The sequence below is a fragment of the Cyrtonyx montezumae genome, unplaced genomic scaffold (assembly GCF_038088225.1).
Source record: "Cyrtonyx montezumae isolate F1298 unplaced genomic scaffold, pur_monq_1.0 scaffold_25, whole genome shotgun sequence".
NCBI classification, from domain to species: domain Eukaryota; kingdom Metazoa; phylum Chordata; class Aves; order Galliformes; family Odontophoridae; genus Cyrtonyx; species Cyrtonyx montezumae.
Window position 1 is genome coordinate 5,696,058 of NW_027071992.1, and position 27,458 is coordinate 5,723,515.

General features: G+C 37.3%; 1 protein-coding gene across 6 annotated transcripts in view; it reads left to right on the forward strand.

The window, feature by feature from the left end:
- PDE4D (phosphodiesterase 4D) overlaps positions 1-27,458 on the forward strand; it is a 563,993-nt gene that overhangs the window by 458,526 nt on the left and 78,009 nt on the right. For 5 of the 6 annotated variants that reach the window (XM_065739842.1, XM_065739848.1, XM_065739845.1 and 2 more), the window contains 3 exons: positions 12,013-12,049; positions 13,041-13,114; positions 14,315-14,364. In XM_065739842.1, coding sequence (XP_065595914.1) covers positions 12,013-12,049; positions 13,041-13,114; positions 14,315-14,364 — 161 coding nt within the window. Of the gene's footprint in view, positions 1-12,012; positions 12,050-13,040; positions 13,115-14,314; positions 14,365-18,355; positions 18,403-27,458 lie in introns of those variants that run through there. The other variant, XM_065739847.1, reaches the window with a different exon arrangement.

Here is a 27,458-nt window from a genome sequence, read left to right on the forward strand (position 1 = left end):
CTTTGAATAGGAAAACCCATATATGGACTATTTCGAGACAAAGAGAGCTGCTAATGTCTGAAAAACATGACATACAGAGATTGGATTTGTTCAGTCAGGATACATTATCCCTGTCTTCAGTACCTGAAGAAACAGTTGTGGGATTTTTAATTTGTGTGGATATTTCTTTCCAAAATGAAGCCAAAATAATATGTAACTTTCCAAAGGGAAAAGATAAAAAGATTTATAGAATTATTATGGCTGTGGAATTATCTTAAATACAGGGAAATTCCAGGATGAGGTGTTCCCATATTTGTCGATGACTAGCAGGTCTGGTCCTGATCTGAATCTGCAACTGATCTGAAATATCCCTTTAATTGGCACATGGAACAACTGAGGTGAATTTGCACACAAATTTCCCATTTCTTGACAGTCTGTTCCTTTTTTTTTTTTTTCAATACAACCTTGTTGTATTGAGTCTGGATCAGATTCATAACAGGAAAGCACTTAAAATAATGGAAGACAAATATGGTCAACCTAGGCAGTTACTGATGTTCACTGAAGACTTAATGTGCCATTAACATCATGAAATGAGAATATATATATTCATCAATAACAGGAAGCCAAATTACCAGTGATACATCTTATTCTTCTGTTTCTGAGCCAGCACAGTGTAGATTTATTAATAAAATACAGTGAGTATGCATCTGAAGGAGAAAAATATCCTTTTCCTTGAGAGGCGATCTGCATTAACGTATTCCTAACATTCTAAGAGGGCAGGAAAAAAAAACAACAAAAAGCACATTGAATACATTATATGCACATAGAGTGAATAAATGAGAAATAACTGCCTTTCTTCTTTAGTTGCTGTGCAATATCTTACAATTTATCTAGTTCTCTTTTTCTAAATTTGTGATATAAACTTATAGAATAACTAAACAGTTGAACTTTCTCCAAAAACTCTGCTAAAATGAAGCATTTTCAATTCAATTTCAGCATAGAAAAAAAAAATCAATGAAAAAACTGTAGTATGCTGCTTGAGTTGTTAACTTACCCATTCAAAGAGAAGTGTTTAGAAGGCCATAGGGAAAACAGAATAATATTTTACTTTTTTTTTTTTATATATAAGAATTGTTTATTCTTAAGATCTTCTAATTTGAATAAAATCTTCAGATTGCAGCTTAAACTGAGTAATTAGTATTTAAAATAAATACTAATAATTGTAGAAAATATTTTTTAAAAAAGAAGACCACTGTGTTCTTTTCAGTGGCTTGGAACATTTTACAAATGCAATCCAAAACGAAGAACAATGTCCTATTTTCTTAAATTAAAATGTTTCAGCTAATTTCACTTGTTAGGATATTAGTTATGTTGTAACCAATACCAGAATATTTTTGCATTGAGGAAACATCTTTTGATATTCATTTTAATTCAGGAGATTTTAAGGTGTTCTAGTATACATGTTGAATAAGATTTTTATTTTTGTTGATGAAATGAAATTTGATTCTATATAATGTTAATACAAAACAGATTCATTATTGGGTTTATGCCTGATTTCTAAAAATGAATCATCTTCTAAATAGAACTCTTGGCTGTAAAATATATCACTTACACTACAAAAAATTTTGGGAATACTGGATATTCAAAGCAAAATGGCAGATTACTTTCTGCTCCTGCACTAAACAAAGCCATCTGAATTGCTAAACATCTTCAGTCAAGAATGGCTGTTATCAGAATCATTACACCAAAACCAATTCTTGGCTCGGATTTCAGCTAAATCACAGCAGTGTTCATCTCAGTGCTTGCTACACAGATCTACTGCTGCAATGGAGGGTATGCGTGTGTTCTGTGTATACAGACATGCTTGCAATACTGAGGGATGGCAGCAGCATTGAGAAAAGGAGCTTTATAAAGAGGGATTTCATGTTTTTGAAGAAGCTTCTTAAACCACTTCTCCAGCTCACACACAGGCTGAATTTATTTCACAACCCAGAACATTAGTTCATATTTCATCCCACAGGGCACACACAACTCTCTGTATTCTTGCAGTGATGCTCATGTTGTGTTAACCATGGAGTTTGTTCTCCGAAATTAGAAAATCTGGAATTCTGATGTCTCATCCCTTGTTTTTTTCTTGAGGTCTTGATGTTTTTTCTAGAAAAAAAAAAAAATACTGCATGTTCTTTTTGTATTTTATTTTTTCTCATAAATGAGTACATGAATGTAGAAGCCTTTGAATTTGTTTCAGGGACTCCATTATCTAAACCTTGAAGCGAGCAAAATCTTCTTGTGCCTAGCTCCCTCAGGCTGGGAAGTTAGCTTGAATAAGTGCTGTTCTTAGAAGCTCTGCTTTCACTTATTTTAGAAGGGAAATCTTTCAGCCTGTATCAGTGGGAATTCCCATGGACCATCATATACTGTTTTCTTCAGAAATGAGATAATTTTATCAGTTCTAATCACTTATAGATTTAGAGCAGGGACAGGCAACAAAGTGCTGATTAATTCAAGGTAATAAATTTTATTTTCATTTAAAACAAGCTAAAAGTTTACATGTGTCAGCTAATGCAATTAAAAAATGATTAATAATAACTCATTAAGCTGCAGTAACTTGATTGCTTCCAGTCATATGAGCACAGCCATTTATTAATTTTCTCTGACCTGAGCAGTAAACAATCCTATTCTTTTGTCACTGTGATGCTCATTTATTTGCATCTCTGCTTAGAGCTAAATGATGATTTATGTTGCAAGAACAGTCCAACAATTGCATGGCTCAATTGGCCTGGACTCTTCGCAATGAGTTCAGCTTTTTTGTGGTTCAAAGTATGATCTCCCTTCTTCAATGCAAAAAGCAAGGTTCTGCACTGTAGTAACATATTTTCCCTTGCCATTGCCTCAAGTTTGTTCTCTTTATTTAGCACTGAACAGTTCTGCTAGACTTAGAGCAAGTTGTCTGCTCAGAGTTGCCCATCATAATTCTGTTGTATTGTGGTAGGATTAAACCATTGAAGCTTGTTGGCTGTTTGAATCAATATGAATATTAGAAACACAGAATGGTTTGGATTGTAAGAGATCTTTTAAGATTATCTAGTCCAACGCACTCTGTAGGGGTATCCTTCTTTAGATGAGGTTGCCCAAAGCTCCATTCAAAATGACATTGAACACTTACAGGGATGATTCAGGTAATTTCTTGAGTTGTCCTGAGTTTTCATATCTTGCATATCATGCCAACATCTTTTTGTGATGGCATGCTATATTTAAAACAAAATTATTTCATTTGGTAGATTACTGAAGTCACTTGTATGAGTGCAGTCACTTTGGAATAGGATTTAAGCTTACTGAGAAGGAAGTAGCTGAATGAAACAGCATCTAGGTTAAATGAGTCTTGGTTTTGATCAGCAAAATCTACTTAGCTGCATTTGTCACCCAACCAAGTCTCTTGTTCCTAGTCTTCTCAAAAGCATACATGCTATGATGTGGTGCTGAGAAACATGCAGTAAGATATATACTTAACCAGATAACACTTCCTGTTAATGCCTGGATTGGATCTCAAGATCCTTATTTAAAAACACCTTACTTCCAAGTGAATTGCATTAGCACACAAGATGAGGAGTTCTATCAAGATTTGGAAAAACAGAATCATATCCGTTACAAACTGAAGGATGAGGAAGAATAGTTCATTGTTTCTAATGCAGTTCAGATGGAAGTAGGATTGTAAACTGAGTAACTTAACACTGTAACCACAAAAGAGCAGACTTCATTTATTCAAAGGGCTCTTTCAAGCCTAGTAAAATATGTTCAGGAACTGAGCTGATAAAAAGGTGTAATGAAAAATTAAAGCCACCTTAGTGTCTTCATATAGAAAATACTCATTCTACATGGAAAGTTCCAAATCAATTAGTACATGACATATCTTGGTGTATATCAGCCATATTTTATGACCTATGTTCTGAGCTGTCTTTTGGGTCTCTGATCATACAGAAGCCAAGTATTGTTTTCTTCCTCAGCATGTCACAGGGGAGTTAACTTGATTTGTGCTCCATGTGAAGTTAATCGGGGTATTTGTTAACATTCACATCTGCAGTATTTTCTACTGAGAAATGGTTTTCCCTTTGGTTTATTTTCTTAAGCCTTAAATTGCTTAGGTTTCTGATAATCCAAGGAGAACTCCTATAATCAGTCTTTGTTTTAGCTGAGATTAGGGAGTTCTCAGGGACTGAGGTTTTCTTCCTATTTCTTTAAACAGAAAACTACTATTATCTTCTTATTTTATCCTATCTGTGTGTAAACAATACGGATTTTCCCTCAATTTTATGTGTGATATATTTGTATATAAAAGAATAAATGTCCCAAAAATTGCATTGATTCTTGTCATATCTTGACCTTATCTCTTTGCTATAGAAATGCCAAATAGCCAGTGTCCACTGTGGCTTCTCAAAGGCTGTTAGCAGCTTTATTCTTTCAGTTTCAACTCTGTAGCCAGAGAATCCAAGGCAAATGACACTATTTGGCTTTAAAGGTCAACCAGCTTTTTCAGACAGCATATATCTTTGCCAGATTACTTAGTTTTTCATTTAAGTGGAGTGTGTCAAACCAGTGTGATCATGTTTAAAAATAATGCCATGTCAAGGTTCTTTTCCACTAATCTCATAATTTTAACTATATAAATTGTATGAAGGTTAACCGGTGATTTTATTCCATAGATTCATAGTACAGTTTAGATTAGAAGAGATCTCTGAGAGGCATCCGGTCCAATTCCTCTGTTCAAGCAGGGCTACCTAGAGCAGACTGCCCTGATGGTGTCCAGACTCTTTTGAAGACCTCTGAGAAAGGAGCTGATACAATGTCTCTGTGTAATCTATGCTTGACCTCAATTACATGCGCAATAAGTTTATCCCATTGTTCATATAGATCTTGTGTTCCAGTTTATGCCCCTTGCCTCTTAATGGGGCACTGGATGACACCAAAAGGAGCCAGGCTCTGTCCTCTTCATATACATTGATAAGGTCCCCTATAAACTTTCTCTGTGCTAGGCTGATATCTTTCACTTAATCCTCACATGACAGATGTTGCAATCCAATAAGCATTGTTGTGGCCCTTCTTTGGACTTTGCAGTATGTCGATGATTCTTTGTAATGGGGAACCTAGAAATGGACATAGTGCTCCTCCAGTTGTGGTCTCATAAAAGCTAAGGAGAGGTGAAAGATCACCTCCTTTGACCTGCTGGCTGTATCATTAGCCTTCATTGAGGCAAGGGCACTTTGCTTACTGATATTCAACTTGGGGTCCACCAGAACCCTCAGGTCCCTTTTTTGCAGAGCTGCTTTCCAGCTTGATGTCTTCCTTTATGTACTGGCTACTGAGCATGTCCTTTCCCAGCTGCAGGGCTTCTTTCTTCACCATGCTATATTTGAGGTTTTTGTCAACCCAGCTCTTGAGCCTGTCCAGGTCCCTCTGGATAGCAGCATGACTCTCCAGTGTATCAGCCACTCTTCCAAGTTTTGTATCATCTACAGACTTGCTCATCATCCAGATCATTAATGAAGTTGAATACTGGATCCAGTGTTGGTTCTAGAGGTACACTACTACTGGCATCTAACTAAACTTTGTACCTCTACTCACAACCCTCTGAGCATGGCTGTTCAGCATGTTTTCAGTCCACCTTACTGCCTACCTATCTAGTCCATACTTCACCAGCTTGTCTATGAGAAACTTAGGGGGACAGAGTCAAGGGCCTTACGGAAGTCCACTTCAGAAAGATGAAAAAAAGAAAGAGCCAGCAAAGGCCAAATGAAAAAGGCAAAATGAAGGGGAAAAATGCCTAAAGGAGAGCAGAAACAAAGGTGTAAATAAAGGACCCACAGGAGGCAAAAAAAAACAAAAGATCCAAAGGAGGCCAAAAGAAGAGCCAGGTAAGGCCCACTGAAGGCCAAATATAAGGCTGAAAAAGGCCTAGTAAAGGCTGATAGAAAGGTCCAATGAAAGTCAAAGTAAAAGAAAAACAACAACATTCTTCATTCTTGAATTAGAGTTCCTTGTTCATCTCTTCCAGCACTTTTGCCTCACTTTCTTCTGTGGTTTGATGGTCAGCTCTTCAGGTTAAAGAAGGTTACTCTTAGAGTATTAATCAGCTTTCTTTAGCCCCTACTCCCTTAGTACTTATCCCACAGTATTCTTCTGTGCAGATCCCTGTAGAAACCATCATTGACTCTCCTGAAGATCAGAGGTGGGAGATTGCTTTTCACTCTCTTCTCTGACCTAAGGACTTTTGACATGCAAATTGATGAAGTGTTCCATATTTTAGGGGTTTTTACTAGGTGGTCTCCAGAGGTCCCTTCCAACTCCTATAATTCTCTGATATCCATGATCCCAGCAAGACCATAGCCTTGCAACAGCACACATATCTTTATCTCACCTGGTTTATTCTCCATACTATCTGCATTAGTATATAGCACTTTAGAGAGGCACCCCAGCACATTGGGCTTCTAAAAAGAGCTTGGAATATTTTTCTTTAATTGAGCAAGTGTAGGAGGTGACCTCACTTCAGCCCCACTTTGTTGATTTTATGATCTCTCCCTCTCACATGACACCATGCCCTTTGCTCAGGTCTTCCTTGGAGGGGTGCTGGTTATCATCTTCATTTCCTATTCTTTCAAATTTAAACCCTTCCTTAAGAGGTCAAACCCCCTATTGGCAGATGTATTCTTGCCTTGCTTGAAGAAGTGGATGCTACCTCTGTCTTGAAGATGGGGTTCTGCAAACCTTGTCTCATGATCATAAAACCCAGAACCTTGTCACGAGCACCAGTTCAACAAACAATTTTTGACTTTTAATTTCAGTGCTCTACTACTTACACCCTCAGCCTTGCCAGAAAGAGAACATTAACTGGGCTTCTGGGCCCTTGTCTACTGCCCCTATATCTCTATAGTCAGTTTGGAAACTGTGTAGGTCTACTGTAGCAGTACTGCTTGTATCCATGTGGAGAAGACAGGGCTGGACCAGATTCAGTAGCAGTTCCATGGTATCCTAGATTTGGGCTTCTAGCAGACAGCAAATTTCTCTAGCTGACAAATCAGTCTGACAAATGAGTGTCTCCACTCCCTGTACCAAAGGGTCACCCATTACAGTGCCTCACCAATTTTGCCTGGAAGCTTGTGTGTTCCTCTTCAGCACTGGGGGTGGGGAACCTAGTTTGTATTAACTTAGGCTAGCCTTCCTCTTGGTGCCAGAAGTCACCAGCTTCCATCCTTCCCCTTTTCTTGAGGCTACATTTGCCTCAGTGCTGAATAGCTTCTTTCCTGCAGCTGGAGTCAGAGCTGTTCAAGTTGTGTCTCAGAGAATATCCTTTCAGTCTCACTTTCATCTTCTCTTATACTGTACAGCCTACCCACTTCCTATTTTAAATATGACACTGGCCAGCACAGCTTCCACTTCCTGCAAGACAGGGTCTCTGCCTCCTAGACTGAGAGATGCCCCAGGACTCTCAGCAGCCAAGGGCTTTGGAGGCCACCTCTGACATATGGAGAGCTGCTGCACCAAAGCCTCTGGCCTTGCAGAGGCATCTGTTCCAGCATCTGCTGGTCTAATGTGTCTGTGGTTTATCACAACTGTAGCAAAGACTGTCACAACAATCCACCTTCAACCATGGGTCCTCATTGCAAACCTGCAGTTCAAAGCAATGCCAAAGATTGCTGTGTTAATTGCTGCATCTATTGGAAGCTTTTGGGAGCTGCTGTCATTTGACCTTGTCCTGTAAAAGTGTATGTCAAGTTAGTATAAACATATTTTGTCCATTTCCCCTTCTTTGTTTAGACTGTGCTTTTATTCACCCTATTTAAGTCTTACTTTTGCAGTATGTGTTCTTCAGATCACTCCCTTTGTGTTATTCACATCTGTCTGAAAGTTGTAACTTGAATTTAATATTAATCTTCTACAAAGATAAAACTTATTCAGGATCCTTTCTGCAAGCTCCATGCTGGCAAGTGCAAGCTCACATTTCTAGTGGTGTCTATGGTCTTGGACACATATCCCCTTAATGGATATCTTGACCGTTTTCCAACCACATAAACACATCCTATCTTTTTTTAACAGTATCCTAGCAGATCTGCAGAATGTCTCTTTAGCAACTACTTTTATTGGATGATTAAATTAAATTATCTTAATTAAGAAATAAAGGTCTTGCAGTCACCTAGTCTATCCCTGAATTCATTTTCCTTCCTGTTTCCCTTTCTGTCAATGCATGTAACTCTAAGGTCCTGTTTGGTAGAGACAAAGTTAATTACTATCTTGTAATTTGAGTAGAAGAAATAAATTAATGACAGTGTTGAGGAGAGGAAGGCAAAAATTGTGTACTTTCCATTTGTCAACAGCTAGCTAAATATATGCATCTAACTTCTAACTTGACTTGGCACTTTTATCTCTTCTCCAGAATGGAGACCATTATAGGTGACATGGGGAGAGCTCAAGTATGCACCATAGGAAAAGTTAGGAAGGAAAAATAACAAAACTGCAGAAGGCCGAGCTTCATAATTTTAAGGTGTCAAATAGCTTGCAATTTTATTTTTTTTTTATAATCTTTGGTCTGCTATTGGTAATTTGGCCTGTATTTTATTTATCAGTGATTCTTCTCATATAGACTGCTACATGCTTTAACAGGTGTTTTGGGTTTTTTTGTTTGTTTTTTGTTTTCTTTTGGTGGTAGTGAATTTGATAACTTAAAATTTTTGATCTGTGTTAAAATCTACCTTCAAGTTTGTCTTTACTTTGAAAAATGAAAACATGAACAAGTATGCCCTGGCATTCTAGTTAACTCAGTTAACAGTGATGTGAACAATTTCTTCTAATCTTGAAGATTAACAGCTCTGTCTATATTTGTCTATATTTAGAAGCTTATGATACACTGGCTTTACACTCCTCTTGATGCCACTGTATATAAAGATGTGTGGCATTACTCCTGTACAGAATCCAAACAGAATCATCAATCAACTTTCATTTCAACAGTAAAGAAAACAGTGAGACACTCATAGTGTTTTACTAAACAACAGTACACTATGGATCAGTAGCACCTTAATTAAATCATATGCTCTTGCTCTTCTATACAAATAATAATAATAATAATAATAATAGTAATAGTAATAATAGCAGCAACAAAGCCAGTTTAGACAACTGCTCCCTTTTTGACAACTCTCACCTTTTCCAGATTTCCTGGCCCAATATGGATTAAAGATTAGTCAACATAGGATGCAATTGCTTTTCTTTCCAAGTTTATCTAGCACATGCTTAACTGAATTATGAAAACTAAGGCTATCATGGAATCACAGAATCATACAACAGTTGGAGTTGGGAGGGACCTTTAAGATCTTCTAGTTCCAACCCCCTGCTATAGGCAGGGAGACCTCCCTCTAGATGAGGCTGCACAAAGCCCCATCCAGCCTGGCCTTGAATGCCTCCAGGGAGCAGGCATTCACAACCTCACTGGGCAACCTGTTCCAGTGTCTCACTACCCTGACAGTAAAGAATTTCTTCCTGATATCTAGTCTAAGTCTACCCACTTCCAGTTTAAAAGTATTTCCCCTCATTCTATTGCTGCATGCCCTTACAAAAAGTCTCCCCCCAGCTTTCCTGTAGGCCCTTTTCAGGTACTGGAAGGCAACTGTAAGGTGCCCCCAGAACCTTCTCTTCTGTAGGCTGAAGAGCTCTCCCTCTCTCAGCCTGTGCTAGGGACTCCAGACCTAGACACAATACTCATGAGAGCAGAGTAGAAGGGCAGAATTACATCTCTTGACCTGCTGGTCATGCTTTTCTTGATGCAACCCATATCTGTGCTTCCAGTATTACTATTCTACCAAGTAGTAATAATTTCTGTAGTTGTTACTCTTGACAGAAAAGATATTTTAAATATGACAATTAAATCCTGGATTGGTTTCAGTGCGTTAAATTAATATTTAATAAAGTCTCCTTTTAAAAATAACAAGCCACAGTATTTTATGAATATTCTCCAGTGAAACACAGTCAAACTAAAGCTTAACTAGAATAAAATTCAAAAATTACAGCAATGGAGTGATATTATTTTCAAGAGGTGGCAAACAAGATCATTGAGTGAGAAGAAGAGCAATGAAACACCACTTCCAATAGTGCAGCCTACAGGAGGTAGTGAAAAGAAGGACCATTCAATTTTCAGTTTTACCAAACCAGCTGTCAGACAGCAGATAATACTGTTTCACATAATTTGAAGAAAAAGAGCAAGGTTTTTATGGAAGTGAAGTAGCTTATATGTTCACATTATGGCTATTTAGGAGGAGAATGAGAGAAAAAAATGCACTTTGCTTATTCTCTCGAAGCCTTTGGTATACAATTTCTCTATGACTTGCTCTTCTTTTGTGTTGCAATGTAACACATTGAGCAATACTGATAAGAAAGTCAAGTTTTCTTTTATAAATTATTACCAAAGAGTGTGGCATATGCTTTTGCTGTGGATACATACTCGCTAAGACCACATCAGCCTGACTGTAAGAAGTAACAAATTTCTGTCTATTTGATCAGTTAGGATTAAAAAGGAAAAGGTTTGATCTTTCCATTGCTTTAGAAAGCTGAATTAAATGCTGCTGATACCAACCTTAACTTGCACAACAAAGTCATCAGTTTTCCTAGCTCTCTGCTTCACCAGGAATGTGGAAAAAAAGTATGTTTCTCTGCTAATGGGAATATTGTGAAGGGGATTTTCCTCCGTAGCTGTCTAAAGAAGTCGCTGTTGTGAGGATGCTTCATTAGATTGTTTTCTATGCAGGAATGGTTGAGCTAAGTTGAAAACACAGACCCAGTTTGAAAACCCATCAAACCAGAAGAAACAAAGCACTGTGGAAGTAATTCAGAGGCCTTCTCTGATGAAACCAAATTCAATTGGTTATTATAAACATGATAAATCAGTCCAGTGCATTAACAAGGAGCTTAATGACAAGCTTGTTTAATTCTTCATATTTTTATTAGGTATTGAAAATTGAATATTTGATATACCTTAGACCTTGATTTGAAAATCTGTTGGTAACTTCTCATACTTTATACTTGAATAACATAAATCAGTATCAAAACAATGGTAATTTCTAATTTCAGGTCCCAGTACAATTTACAGCTTTTTGTGATAAATTCACCGTAGGTAAATACAAAAGAATTAAATATGAAGTTGTAATAGATTTTTATCTTTGATTATTATTATTTTTTTTATCTTAACTGCTACAGTCTACTAGATATGATAACTGAAAATATCAAGTTTTCCTTGTTCCCCACACTCGGGATTAGAATGGGCTGTTAATGCATGCTCCAATCTCTAGTCAGTTTCTTCCTTTGGTTCTCTACTGTTCCCTTAGTTTAAGACATGATTGCACATGGTACTTCATGTGTAACTTTACTATTTTAATCATGAAGTGAGGGGAAATACTTCACAGCACAAGCCAAGTTCTCCATGCAACAATTTCAGAGCAGTAGCTAAGAAACCCTTCTTTTCCTGCCTCTCCATTACCACGCGTCATCGCAACACCATGCCCTACGTCAGCCAGTGTGATGTGGGTGAGGTTGGCACAGCAACAGCACACTCTTGGTTACCCTCTCCTGTAACTACACCAGTGTGAGTCAATTCGAAAGTTTTACTAGGTTTTTATTAGTCTGTGATGCACTGCCCAGTCATCTGCAGTTACTTGCCTGGCCAGTGCTCACAAACATGCTAGTAAGCTTTACTGTAATCTCTTTCAGTATTTTCAGGTTTGTCCTTTGGGATAATATCTCTTCACGTCTCTCCTATTCAGTCCTGTGTAGAAACAGGCTGGATCATCAGCAGTCCCATATACACTGAATGACTGGGCAATGACTGATTTAGTATTTGCTTTTCTAAAGAGGCTGTGAAGCAGCGACAGTAACTGTTGAACAGTAAAACGGGGAGATACCCACAGTGCATTATTAAACCTCATTTTCTTTCTGTTAAAGCAGTAGCAGGGAGATAGTTTTCTCTAATATCTAACTTACAAATCTGCTTATTTTTTTCAGACATGGAGATGACTTGATTGTGACACCATTTGCTCAGGTAGGCACAATTTTGCCTTATTTATTGTGCAATTGTGCAACCTAAGAAGGCCAAACCATTTCTTTACCACTGTTAATATTATATAAGATGTGTTTGCTTGGAACAAGAAAAAAAAAACACTCTCTAACAACAACTTATAAAGCTTTCACTCTGTTATCTATTCTTATACACTCATGTCAGACACTCTTATACACTTATGTATATTCTTATACACTCATGTCATCCTCTTGTTGTTAACATGGTGAAAAATGTGTTATTTCATCCAAACTCCTTCAGCAGAGCATGCCTTTATACCACTTAGATTAAGATATTTCTTTGCTGCCCTCTCTAGCTGCTGTCTTTTACTAAAAGAAGTCCAGAGAGCAAATACTCCATTTATATAATCTTTCCCCATGTGCAATATAGTTTTGTGCCTGCAGACATTTCTCACCTGCTCAGATAACACCTTTCTCTCAATGTGGCCTTCTGTACTAAGTCCCCACATGAGTCAGGCTCTTTAAAGGAGCCACTTGACATTTTCTCTGCCAGTCTAGACAGTTTCATTCCCTTTATCATTTGAGGTTTGTGGGGGCTGTACTGCAAATGGAAAAATCTGTAATCATTTCTTATGTATGAAGTATTAGGTAGTATTGATGTATTGAATGGACTGTTCTCCAAATATGAATACTTTTATGGTCATTTCAGAGAACTAAGTGGTATTCTGTGAAAAACTTTCCTTCTCTTTAAGAAAGTCTGTCATTAAACAAATAATGAATTGTTTATGAGAAAAACAACAACAACAACAACAACAACAACAACAAAACAACTATTGGCCTTTGATTACATACATGTTATTGTTAGATACTGATCAAAGACTTTTGTCAAACCAGTCCTGGAAACCTTTTGTAGATATTTTGCATTGTCCTTTCTTTTTCTTTCAGCATAGTGGAGTGGAGCTAATTCAGTCTCACCTGTGCAGAAATTCAGACTGAAACCGTTCTGTCTGTTTCAGGTGCTGGCCAGCCTGCGTACTGTACGGAATAATTTTGCTGCATTAACCAATTTACAAGATCGGGCACCCAGCAAGTAAGTGTCAATTTTTGGCCACTAACCCTTTAGCAGTGGTATTTTTAAAATATAAACTGCATATGACATAACTGAATAACAGTTGGATGTTACAGATTTCAGTCTGTGTCACCAAGCTCGTGTAAAACTTGTGATGACTAATCATTTTATTTGTTGAAGTTTCTTAAACCTGATAGCTGAGACAGAAGCCCTCTAGCCTACTATCTGCTCTTGCATTGCTATCCTTGCACAAACTTGGAGTAATTTTTATTTATCCAATATCTGTGATTTTCAGTAAGTTAGTTATACACCGAAGGTCATTCAGAGATAATAATTCAGGAAATGAGTCTGAGTTGTGCAAATGAACTGAGGTCAGCAAATAGCTACACTCACTGTAAGCTGCTTGTATGATCTGGATCTAGAAGTCATCCAAGATAAAGATATCTTATATCCACAATAATTTGTGATTATAAATGACACGTTATAAATATGACCTTTCTCCAGTTCTGGTACAGCGTCGTAGTTAACATTAATGTTAGTTAAACTGACAAATTATGTAGTGAATCAATTTCTGTCACTCTGAATTAGAATCAGGTGGCATTCATGGAACCTCTGTCCCGTTACAGTTTCTCACAGAAGACTTAAGCTCATAATGATGAATATCCACCATTGCATATGCAATGCTATAGAAAGATGTTTCCAGCCCCCTCAGCTAGTATATGCCCCTTTTCAGACCCTGTCTGCAGTCATCCCTAAACAGCTATGTTAATCCAGCAAATTTTAACTTTCATCAGTGAACAAAGGATTCCTCTGAGCTGCTTACCCTAAAGATTATTGTGAAGTGGATACAAAAAATGTTAAACTAATTTTTGCTATAACAATTTATTTCAAGTCAGAGAATGTAGGTAGTGAAAGCCATATAAGAATAGCAGCTATAGCTATAGACCAAACTTTTAAGCAAGGTACATATTCTAGGTAGGATTAAGCAGACTTGAAAACAAACTTGTAAATCTCCCCGCTGAAGATCTCAATCTGCAGAAAGATTTCAGCAACCATTGTGAATTCCTTTCTGTGTTAGAAAGAAATAGCTAAATGAACTGTTATACATGCCAGTGTGTTCCAGTCACAAATAACTTCCCAAAGAAATGTGTTAATCTATTCTATTGTTCAGTTTAGCAGCTTGATAACTCCTTTTTCTCTCTTTTTTTCTTTTTCAAACAGACGGTCACCAATGTGTAACCAACCATCTATTAACAAAGCAACTATAACAGGTAAAGAAATTAGCTCAAATTTTTCTGTGAAATTTCTGTGAAATTTAGTACTTATTTTTAGAAGATGCTTCACTGAAAACTGAATTTTATAATAATAACTTCATATTATTTCATATCTTGTTTTATTAAGGAAAACCTGAGTCATATTGTGGCTGAAATTGGTGGCTCTTATCTTACTGATTTCTGATTTCTGTCTTATTATTCTGTTTCCAATTTATTTCCCAATTCATGATTTTTTTAACATGATGGTCCTTGCCCTCTGTTTTCTCATATTTACAGTGTGTGACTGTGTCGTTATCTTCATTAACAATTTCTTGCAGTAGAATGAACTGGTATAAGGAATGCACTTATCTTTCATTTGGGAACTTGAGTTCTATAGCTATTCTGACTCAGAGTCTTGATGTTATATATTCTTAAGCATTATGAAGAAGTTTTGAAGGCCAACTTTTCTGACTTAGAACTGTAAATGTTTAACATTTAAAGGTGCATTAAATAAAAATTCTTTATAAAATAGATTGAATTTCCAGAGAAATATTAACTTGAACACTTTTGAAGGCATTATCCTGCATCACTTAGTCACTATTACAGCAACTTGTTCTCAGATATTTTTATGGGAACACACTTTTTGACCTCAAATTTTTTTATATTTTGTCAATACATGTGTTACTGCATGTTATTTTCCAGATAGTTATATCTCTATGGCTTGTTGGTAAAGTTAAAGGATTTGTTTTGCCTCTTAGCAAAGGTAAACAGGACCTTACTACACAAGCAATTTATCATTTAAACTAAAAATTTACTTTTTATAGAACTTTCAGTGAAAAATTTTCTGTTTACATGTAGAACTTGGTTTGATTTTTGCTGATCCTCTTTGTCTTTTTAATTGTATGATAATAGGATTGTAGATCATGGAAGAATCTATACTTCAGCTTTCTTCAGAACAACTGTGGTTTTGGCTTTATCACGTCTGAACGTGTTAATCTGTTTCCTTTGCCCCTGGAATGTGGTAACATCGTCAGGTTTTTCATCTATCCTCACACATATATCCACATATTCTTCTAAAAGACATGGACTTCGTAGTTCTGTACTATTGTATTCTCCAATTCATCATGTAATCTGAGGATTTGTGCAGAGGGCTTACCAGGGAACAGAGGGTTAAATTTTTAAATCCACTCTATACGCAAAAAATCATCCTTGCTTAATAGCATTTTGCAATCATACCTAGATTTGTGATAATGAAATAAATAGAGGAGACAGATAAATAAATCAGTCATTAAGTGTTTCTCTTGCCTGTAAACATTGTAATCATAATCCTTTTGTTAATGTATTAGTTAAGAGATCATACTGGGCATTGGTTACAAATTAATATCAAGGAGACATCTAAGTTATTCATAGGTGCTACTCCAATTTTTAATTGCAGAATTTGTCAATTAACACCATCGTCCAAAAGTCTGTTATCTTATCTGGAGGCAGAGATTTTGAAAAATAAGGTTCTCTCTTTGGTTCCAAGTCACTAGGATTAGAAAGCCTACAACGCAATAAAGTCCTTGCCACCAGAAAAAAAATGTGATATCCAAAGCAGAATACACGCGTGCATGTGAACATCAGTGAGCCTACCTTACATGTTCTCCAACAGTTTTTTGCCTAAGGCTAGCTTCTCTTCCCCAGCAACAGAAGCTGCTCAGACAGCAGGACCCAAGACACACTTTGCTGGAAGTTATTGTTGCTCTTTTTAAATTCCCCCCTGATCTGAAGGTTTCCATTCAGTTAGTCCCCCGTGTGCACTGTACTTGTCAGAAGCAATACATCATCTGAGGTTTTAATGTTTGGAAGGAAGGTAGTGCAATCAGTGGTGCAGCTAATCTAGAAAATGATTCTGTGCCAAGAAATTTAAGGGAAGCAAGTAGAAGGCAAAGAATAGGAAGGATAAATTAAAGTAATTTGAGTTTAATCTGAGCCATCAGAGATGCTGCTTGAACTGTTGTGCCCAGATTATGCATTGAACCAGCTGAGCTGGGGCCTATGTACACTGGATACATGTTGCTGAAAGGTATCAGTGATAAAGAAAATATATTAAGCTACTATAAAGCTTAGAAACAGCTACCATTCACTTGGACTATTGGATGGAGATTCAGGCTGGATCCTTTTTTGCCTGAATGAGTTTTCCCATTCTTAATCATAGACTGTTTTAGATACTTCCATAGCAACAAATTTCATGGTCTCGGCGCAGAAGTATGCATAGATGCTTTCTTGAAGCATCTAAAATTCTAGTAAAGCAGAGCGCACGTAGGCACTGTGCCAAGGAGAAAGATGTATTACAAACACTTCTTCAAAGCATTAAAAACCCTTTTGGATGCTGTTACTCTTTTTTTTTTTTTTTTTTTTTTATTTATTCAAGAATATTTGTAATATAGATTATGCAGAATCTTTCCTCCTGAAAATATTCTCCTGGTCATACTGTTCTCAGAGTTCATGTCACCAGGTATCCAGAGTAATAGACTAGACAGGTAACCACCACATCACCCATACGGCACAGCTAGCAATCTCTGTGAGAAACAACCATGAGTGTTACTAACTGAGCAACTACAAGATGCAGTTTTACTAAACAATGTCAATTCTGAAACAGAAGTATATAAATAAGGTGGAAGGTTTAAGTTGCTAAGCAAGTGTGATCTTCCAGGAAAAGCAAATGTATTGCCAGGGGGGAACATTGCAGATGATAAGGGTAAAATGAGAAGGAAAGATAAAAAATGTATTTGGTAAAGCAAAGTAACTGGAATAGGAAGAGAAACATTCTCCCATAGTGATCAAAAAGTATTCTTTGCTATTTTAAGAATACATAAGAATGGGACATAGAAATGTGGGAGAAAATTAGTAAAAAGTAGGAAACTAGAGTTGAGTACTGCAGCAGCAAAGGAATATGTCCAAACTGTTAGAAGCAATAGCAACGATGGTGGCCTTAAAATCTGCAGGCATATTTCAGTGTAAATATGTGGAAGTCAGTGATAAAATTATGACTTGTTCTATTCAATGTATCCATATGAAGTTATTTTGGAAACTACTGCAAAAGCCATTAAATATCAGTAGCATACTTGTTATTCAGTATGAGCCAAATATGCTATGGCTTACTGAGTGTCACTTTTACAGATAAATTAGGAGGTGGGAGGTAGAAGCTTTTGTGTACCAATAGGCTTCTCAGGTGGTACTTTTCCTATCTATTTTAGACATCGAGGAGGTAGGTGTCTGTTTGGTTATTCTCTTTAGAATCAATTTATAGTCAGTGTGAATAAGCAGACATGCCATTTTACTTATTTTATTTGTCTCCTGTGAAGGGAGGAGAATTGGTACCTAAAAGCATCGGTGTTTTGGATTACTATTTCTGCTGTACAGTGATTCCTTGCTTAGTGTTTTGTTCTTCAACCAGAAGAGGGGTTCCTCTTACTGTGAGTCACATTTTCCACATTTTCCACATACGAATGATGTTTCATTTGAAGTTTGTAACAATTCTCTTAACACAATAAGTGAACTGTGTTCAAAATAACATTAAAAAAAATAAAAAAACACAAAATACTACTAGCTATGACACAAGGAGTGATCTTGGAACTTTTCATTTCTGACAGATGAAGAAATGAGCAACTACTAAATACCTTTTGATTACTACAGTTTAAATATCTGCATTTCTAAATTAGAATAATAAGAGCTAAGAAGAAACCATATAGGGTCTTAATGTGCATCACATTTAAAATAGATAGGAAACCCAGTATTGCAGATGTTTTTATATGCAAAAAATACATGCAAAAGGAGAAAGATTTGTTCAGAAGAATAACCTGAGACTCAAAATAACATCACACTTATATGTAATTTTAATATATATATATATTAGAGGGCTACTCCAAAAGTAATGGCTGCTTTTTCATTATGTTGGCAAATACTGGTGGTGTGGCAGTAGACCTTGAACCTTCCCATCCTGTTACTTTTTGTTGCCATCTGGCAGATTGTAGCAGAGAGGCAGCCTGAGAGAATGACATCTGACATGGAAGTCAGGAAGCAAAGGTGTGTCACTGAATTTGTCCATCTGAAAAAGTGGCACCTATTGACATTCATCAACACTTGCTGAATGTTTTTGGAGACTGAACAGTGGATGTGAGCACAGTGAAGCAGTGGGTGTTGCGTTTCAGCAATGGCAACAGTGACAATAGGTCATCTCTGCTGGTGTAGATTTTTACAAGCGTGACATGCAGGCTCTTGTTCTTCACTGGCAAAAATGCATAGCTAATGGTGGTGGCCGTGCTGAAGGATCATTTTCTGTATCAGAGTATTTGCTGTATCAAATAGTGTTATTGTTCTCTTTGTATCTGTTGTAATTTCCATGAAAAAGGAAGGTATTATTAGGAGGGTATTATTTTTGGAGTGACGTGATATACATAGAATCACAGAATGGCTTGGGTTGAAAACAACCTTAAAAACCAACTAGATCCAACCCCCCTGCCATGGACAGGGACACCTTCCACCAGGCTGTGCAAAGCCCCCATCCTGCCTGGACATGAACTCTTCTAGGAATCATATACTATGTAGACCTACTATCTAATTAACAGTAATCGTTTCAAATCAGATTTAAGTGTCTCTTATGTAATTGGCCTCTTATATTACAAAACAGAACCAAAAGGTCTTTAAGTAACATCACATGACAAATAAGTCATTTAAGGTAATCATAAAATAAAACATAATTATAACATATCACTTCTAAGAAATTTTTACACTTTAAAATTTTGGTTCAAATCTAACCCAAAGACATTTCATCAGGTAGAATGAAATATATGGATTTACCCAGCAGCAAGATATCAAATACTTCTGTGGTTTTTTTTTATAAAAGCATAGAAAGCATATGGCTCAGCTTCAGGAAAAATTCTTCAGGTTTTATTTATTTTTTATTATTTTTTTCCCCTATATATATATATATATATATATATATAAACAAAGTGATAGAGAAACAAAGTATTTGAAAAGATTATGATGTTATAAATCTATCTGAATTAACATATTACTGCCCATTTTCATCACTTCTTATTGGACTTGAGTTATAGCATTTAGAAGCATTGATCTGATCTTAAATCCAGCAGAAACAGTACTATTTTTATTAAATTGAGATTGCATGTTTCTCGTAGTCTTTGTCCAACACAGTTTGTGGTTGGTACACATCAGCTGCGGGTTTCTCAATGAAATGTATGGTTTTGAAGCATAATCTGACAGTCTTTGGCATAGTTTTTATATTAGTACACTGGATATATAGTAAGTCATTATTTAATAATTGTACAGCTTTAATTAATTAAACAGTAATTAGTCTGCTGTTTTGAAGTATCATGCATTTAAATATCACTTGGGCAAGTTAAGCATCTGCATTTAAACAGGCTGACCACTTAGGAAGAATATAGGAACGGTGGGAAGAATATAGGAATATAGAACCTGCAGGGATGCAACAAGGAAGGCCAAAGTCAACCTAGAATTGGACTGGCAAAAAAGATAAAGGATAATAAGGGCTTTTTAAGTATGTCAACAGTAAAGCAATGATTAGGGAAAATGTGAGTTCCCTACAAAATGAAGGGGGGTGTTCTGGTAATGGGGGATGCAGATAAGGTGGTGATGCTGAATGCCTTCTTTGCTTCTGTCTTCACTGTGGGAACTTCCCCTCAGGACGCCTGGACTGTGGGGGTAAGTGAGAGGGTCTGGGGAGTGGAAGGCTTCCCTTTGGTGAGGGAGGGGTTGGTCCAAGAGCATCTGTGCAACATCACTGTACATAAATCCATGGGCCCCACCTCCATCCCTGGAAAGATGATGGAACAGTTTGTTCTGGATGCTGTTTCCAGGCAGTTGGAAGAGAAGAGAGGTATCAGGTGTAGTTAGCATGGGTTCACCAGGGGGAGGTCACGCTCAACCAACCTGGTGGCCTATGATGTCATTACTGGCTGGGTGGATGGGGGGAGAGCAGTGGATGTAGTCTACCTTGATTTCAGCAAGACATTAGACACTGTCTCCCACAGCATCCTTATAACAAAGTTGAGAAAGTGTGGAATAGATGAGTGGACAGTGAGGTGGGTTGAGAACTGGCTGACTGGCAAAGCTCAGAGGGTTGTGATCAGTGGCACAGAGTCCAGTTGGAGACCTGTACTTTGTGGTATTCCTCAGCGGTCGGTGCTGGGTCCAGTCCTGTTCAACATCTTCATCAGTGATGTTGATGAGAGGACAGAGTCCACCCTCAGCATGTTTGCTGATGATGCAAAGCTGGGAGGAATGGCTGACATGCTGGAAGGCTGTGCTGCCATTCAGCAAGACCTGGACAGGCTGGAGAGTTGGGCAGAAAGAAACCAGATGAAGTTTGACAAGAGCAAGTGTAGAGTCTACACTTAGGGAGGAATAACTGCATGCACCAATACAGAATGGGAGATGAGCTGCCGGAGAGGAGCTCTGAGGAGAGGGACCTGGGTGTCCTGGTGGATGACAGGTTGGACATGAGCCAGCAGTGTGCCCTGGTGGCCAAGAAGGACAATGGGATCCTGGGGCGCATTAAATAGAGCATGGCCAGAAAGTCGAGGGAGGTGATCCTCCCCCTCTACTCTGCCGTGGTGAGGCCACATCTGAAGTACTGTGTCCAGTTCTGGGCTCCCCAGTACAAAAAAGACAGGGATCTCCTGTAAAGAGTCCAGTGGAGGGCTACAAAGATGAGAAAGGGCGTGGAACAGCTCCATTATGAGGAAAGGCTGAGAGACCTGCGGCTGTTCAGCTTTGAACAAAGAAGACTCAGAGGGGGTGTGATCCATATCTATAAGGAGTGGGAGGCAAAGGGACGAGGCTGGATTCTTCTCAGTGGTGTATGGTGATCTATGGTTATCCTAGTAAGGGGAAATGGCCACAAACTGAAGCATATGAAGTTCCACACAAATGCACATGGGAACTTCTGACGGAGCAGTGGCACAGCTGCACAGAGAGGTGGTGGAGTCTCCTTCTCTGGAGACGTTCCAGACCCGCCTGGACGCCTACCTGTGCAACCTGGGCTAGGGAGCTGCTTTGGCAGGGGGTTGGATTCGGTGATCTCTAGAGGTCCCTTCCAACCCCTACAGTTCTGTGATTCTGTGAAATCCTTCTAAATACAAGTAGGTGGACCTAACAAGAAAAAAATAAAGGTTACAGATGAAAATCAGGATACTGTCATTGTATGACATTGAAAATGATTATTTTGGTGCATATATCTATACATAACTGTATCTCTCATTCATCCCAGTTCTACAACTGTAAGACTTTATTGAGTATAAGATGAAATTAAAATAGAGTAATTTATTCTATGACATGAAAGAAACATTCCTGTTCATGAGATGCCTTAATCCCTTCAAAAGTCTAGACAACAAAGTGTTAAATATCCTGCTGACCCAACTGTTCTGTACAGTACCTCACTACACTGAGATGTCCTGAGTAATCTAAATGCTTTTTATTCTTGCCTGAGTCTGTGATTCAGCCAGGGATAAAGCAAATAAGAGAACACATGAGTGGACAGAAAAAAAGCAAAAGATGCATGCCTTACAGAGGTCAATTCATGCAATACCAGGGTTATTCCCAGGGTTTGAGAACAGAGGAATAGAATTGAATGGGTTCTAATGCCTATGAGAATAGAGGTTTAAAGAAAAACAAACAGTTCAGATTATCAAAAAAAATCTCATAATGCAATATCATTGTCACATTTCAAAATGCGGAAGAATTTATATTTCAAACCCAGGTTTGGACAGATATCCAGAACATGCCCTACTTAGGTCATAACTGCAGTCTATACATCACTTCTCTAGATCTAGTCAGCAGGATTATAGTTATAATGTAATGTTATAATGAGAACTTCGCACTCTCATTTGATTTGTTACTGAATATTTTATTATCCCATTATAGAGAAACATTCTATTGCACTGCCAAATTTTTGCCAGAGGTGAGGTAAAATGGGCAGAAATTCTCACTGAAGTTAATTGAAAAAAAAAAGTGCCTTCCTGAATCACTGCAGGAACCTCACTCCCTGTTTTTTAAGGGGCATGGTTTTGGTAAAATGGTACTACTCTCTGTAGTAGGTAGAATGACATGTAAAAATATTGTTCTTCACAGTTTTGCTTATATGCATACCTCTGCGTATTTAGAAAGAGTTTAACTTCTGAAGATTATTTTACTTTCTGGCAAATACCACAAACATTTACATTTTCAAATGTGAATGTCTTTTGTAGCATTTTCACAACTTTCAGCAGTTCTGTCTACTATTTGAGAAATTAGCAGATGCTTAAATGTAGGCTTAGAATATGAGTGTATTCACAGCAGCTGAATTCAGTAACTTGAACTGCTTTAGAGACACTTAAGTCAGTGACACACACACACCATTTCAACTCAATTTGCTTCCTAGGGAAATATCTTCAAAAAAAAAAAGAAATTTTCTCTTCTTTGAACTGTATGAAGATGGACAATTAATTCCAAGGATTTTTCTTTTTCTCATGTTGACTTTTTTTTTTTCTCATATTAACTGGCTAATAATCTACTACTTTATAGTACAGTGAACCACTTGACACCAAAAGTATTGTGGAATTAAGAGCTGATTTATCCTCGTTTCCTGCATAGCTATTCATTTCCCCACCATCTATGCAATCCTACATAGTGTTCTTTTATGTCTATAGCGTCCTTTGGGAACTTAGCCATCTTCTTTAAAGAAGTAATTTCCTTCAAAAAAATTATTAGTAGTGTTATCTAGACTTCTATGCAGCACAGAGCAATGTGTTAAGGGAAGTTCTCTTAAGCTATTGCTTTGTTTGACTTCTGGTGTTTCTGAAGGCTTTGAGATGATTGACCCACAATGCAAGTTTTGAAGTTCACTAGGCAATATAAAACTGCAGAGAAAACTGTCAAGAAAGAGGCTGGTGCGCGTTTTATTTATTTATTTATTTGTAAAAAAAACCTTTATCTTAAAAAAAATAGCATTTGTTTAAAATCCAGTGTGTGGAATGCTCAATATAAAATCGGTATTAATATATACAGTAAGAACACAATTGGGAAATGATCAGTAGTTATTCGCATGGAGTGAAGTTTTAAAAGGTTACGTGCATTTTTCATTAACTTGATGTTACATAATATTGAATTTTATTTGTGGTCTGCATCCTTGTTCACTTTTTAGAGTTACATAAGGCACTGATCTCAGGGCTTTACATACTGAAAGGACAGCAGAAGCAGATGGCTGAAACTGGAAGGAGGATTAAAATCCTGATGACTGGCCTGCATGCTGTACAGGGCCTCCTTGAAAAGATTTACTCCGCTTGTTAGCATTTTACACCAGACTTCAATTCACATATATGTGATTAAACTCTTACAATATATGTACTCGTTGGTTTAAGGAGAAGTTGTGATACTATTAAAAATTTAGGGTGATGCATTATGAACTATAATATTTTTTCTTCTGTCTTTCAGGTAACAGATAAAAAAATTTACATTGAGCAATCCAAAGTGAATACAACTTTAGTTTCCAGTGAAATCTCTCTGTCTAGTCCATGTAGTTCAATAACTAGCAATGCAGTTGATCTCTGCTTCATCTAGTTTCAACTACTCAATTTGCAAAATAAACTCACAATTTTCCAACAAGTATTCTAACAAAGGATTGACAATAATCGGTTTCAGTGAAGCTGAAGCAAACCTCCATCACTAGATTTTTTTTTTAACCATCAATAATATTTTGCATAAATAAAACAGATTTGGAAAACAACAATATTTACATTAGCTAGTCTTTTCAGTTAATCATTAAAGACTTTATCTAAGTCATGATAGCTAAAAGGAGAGTTATCTCAATTACAGCTTTCTTATCCAGAATAATGACAAAATCTTACTGGTTTGTGAGATATGGGGCACAAACCACATTCAGACTGAAACTCATTCATGTTTCCTGCATAGAGTAAACAGTGAATGCAGAGGGATAGGAGAAATGGAAGCCCACCCTCCACCCAGGCTCACATAATCACTTTTTCACCCTAGGGAGTGAACTAGCACCTTCTTCCACTGCACATAGTTTGTAGACATTTTTTATGAATAAATTTAAACCATATTTACCTATTTTATATTTAAAAAACAGCAACAACAAACCAACTAGTCCTTTGTGTCACAATTTGTGCAGCATATGCTAGCTTAATGTGGGTTATTTGAAAGGATAACTATTATGCTCTCTTTCCCTTTAAAGTTAGTAATGTCCTCAGTTTAGCCCTTTCTTTGGTAGGGTTATTGCCAGGGTTTTTCTCTGAAGACTTGCTGAGTACTTTCTCTATTTTCATCTGCAGATATTTAATTAACATTAAAGAAATTTTCTAACTGAGAAAATAGTGCTGGTTCATTCAGTGGATTTGTAAAACAGTGATTAACTGTCTTGAGGCAGAACAGCAGGAAAAGGATTGATGTGGTTTTGGACAAAGAAAGTTGTTTATGTATCATCTCACATTCAAGGAAGCGAGTAAAATCAGGCTGCAACATAGAACAGTCATTATATTTGACTACTGCAATACACTATGAAAAATATTGGAGAAATTTAGATTTTGTATACTGTATGAGAAACATACAGGAGTTTTTGCATCACCTACAATATGTTTAAACAATATCTTCCCCTAATCATACTAATTGCAAAATAGTGATTTTTGTTATGTTATTAAAAAGTGCTAATTAACATGTATTTTGAAAATATATACCATCCCCCAGCTTGTAAACTTTGCCCAGCACTTCAGGTTACTGTTTCTTATGATTTCATTGTAGCATATCCTTGATTCTGAAATAGACTTACACATTATGGAGTTTGAATATGTGATCAATCACTGCATTGAGAATTTTATGTGCAGTGCAACACTTTTCACTTCTTATCTTTAATTTGGTCTCATATTTTGCTGCATCAGTGAGTGTTAATGTGTCATTTCACCAAAACCATCTGTTTTACTGGAAAAATAGACAGCATGACAAGCTTTGCATGCTTCCTCTTTTCAGCCCAGCTGTGTAACTTACGGTCACTGTTAGTTGAGAAACGTGTGTGATCCCAGACTGCTTTTACCGTATTGATAATAACAGCAAAACAACGGCAGGAGTGAAAGATAGATTGTTTTGTAGAACTGAGGTGAAAAGAATGACAGAGAACAGGGCTCTATGTCATTTTTCTCATTCCTATTGCAAATGCAGCCCAACAGCTGATAAATATAGAAAATAAAACTGCGTAGATATGAGCTCAGTTATGGCTGTCGGGTGTAGTCTGAGTGCATCTTCACTTCACAATTTGTCCATCTTCTGACATCAGTGACCAGTGATACACTGTCTTCTGTCCAAATGAAAAGATAGATTTGAAAGTAGATCTCTTCCATTAAAAGGTTACCGAGAAACTGGTCCATTAAAGCATATTCACTTTCTTGAGCATCCATTTAGAAATCAGGGGCTACACTGAGACTACCCATTGAAGAGTGTAAGCTCTGCTTTTAATACAGGCTGCTCCTGAGTACAGAGCATGATGAATGCTGTGAATTGGAGCACCCAGCAGCCAGGGTCAGAGAACCCCAGATAGAAGCAAGAATAACAGTTCTTCTGTTGTGGACTATGAAGCTCTGCAGTCTTTTCCAATACTGAGAAAACAGTGACTGAATAAATTACCCTAGGAGCAGGGCTCACAATATAGGACCTGGCCTTGCATAACATGTCTTCCAGGAGCAGGTTCATTACCAGAGTACAGGCTCACCTCATTTTCACTCATTCCCTCATGGCCTCATGCATTTTGCATTACATTCTGCAAAATGAGTCATCTTCAGCTGGAGGGAATAATTCTAAGTTTGATGGTAGGAAAATCTACTTGAGCCTACTGCACTTCATCAAGAACTGTGATGAAAAAAATTCAAGAATAATTTATACCTAAACCTCAGACTTTTGATTACAAGCCAGTTGACATAATGCCTATGTGCAAAAATAAATAAATAAATAAAATAAGAGTAGCCTATTCTTTTCCTTTGTTAGGTGACTCATCTCAAAAGACCATCTGTGCTGAGACTCAGGGCTGAATGGAAGTTAACACTCGATCACAGAAACTGATTAGGTTGATCAAGCATCACCTGCCTTTCATGAACCCACGCTGGCTGAGGCTGATCCCCTGGTTGTGATAGAACAAGGGAGAATGTATTTAACCTGAAAGAGGAAAGATTTAGATTAGATGTTAGAGGGAGGTTTTTCACTGACAGCATGGTGAGGTGCTGGAACAGTCTCCGAGAAGAGGTTGTGGATGCTCTGTCCCTGGAGGTGCTCAAGGCCAGCCTGATGGAGCCCTGGGCAGCCTGATCTAGTACTTGATCTAGCAGCTGGCAACCCTGCCTGCAGCAGGATGACTGGAACTTGATGATCCTGGAGGTCTCTTCCAACTCAATCCATTTTATGATAGACCTTAGTCAGTCAATTCAGACATTCCCCTATGTTTCATACTTCCAATTAGCTAGCTTTGAATGGCTTATTATATTAAATCCCTTTGGAACAGGCTTTCAGTGCAGTTGGGGAAGAAAGGCAACTGTCTTAGGCCATCTGGAAACCTTATGAAGGCAATAACTTCCCAGGTGCAATACTAGGCAAGACTTTAAAAATCGCCTCACAAATATGATTTTGGTATCACTATTTGCAAAAAAAAGGCACCACTCAGCAGCCTAAGAATCCCAAATATCATATTTCCTAGCTAAACCTACTTGGAAAGATTTGCAACTTGTTGCTAGGACATGAAGAGAAATGACAGGAAGCAATGAGGAAAACGGAAGATCTTACTGGACAGCTCTTTAAATATTAAAATCTCCAGGGCATAAGTTTTTTCACATTTTCTAATCAAATAGAAACCATATTTCTCATGCAAGTTTGAAATTCTTTGTAACAGAATTTAAAAAATGTGTTTTTTGTTTGTTCATTTGTTTTTGTTTTAAATCATAGTCTTTACTTACAGTTGAGAATATTCAGCTCCAAACTGTGTTGGAGCAGACTTTTTTGTACCAGGAATTAAAAAAAAAAAAAGTTACATTAATTCTAAGCCATAAGAAATCAAATTT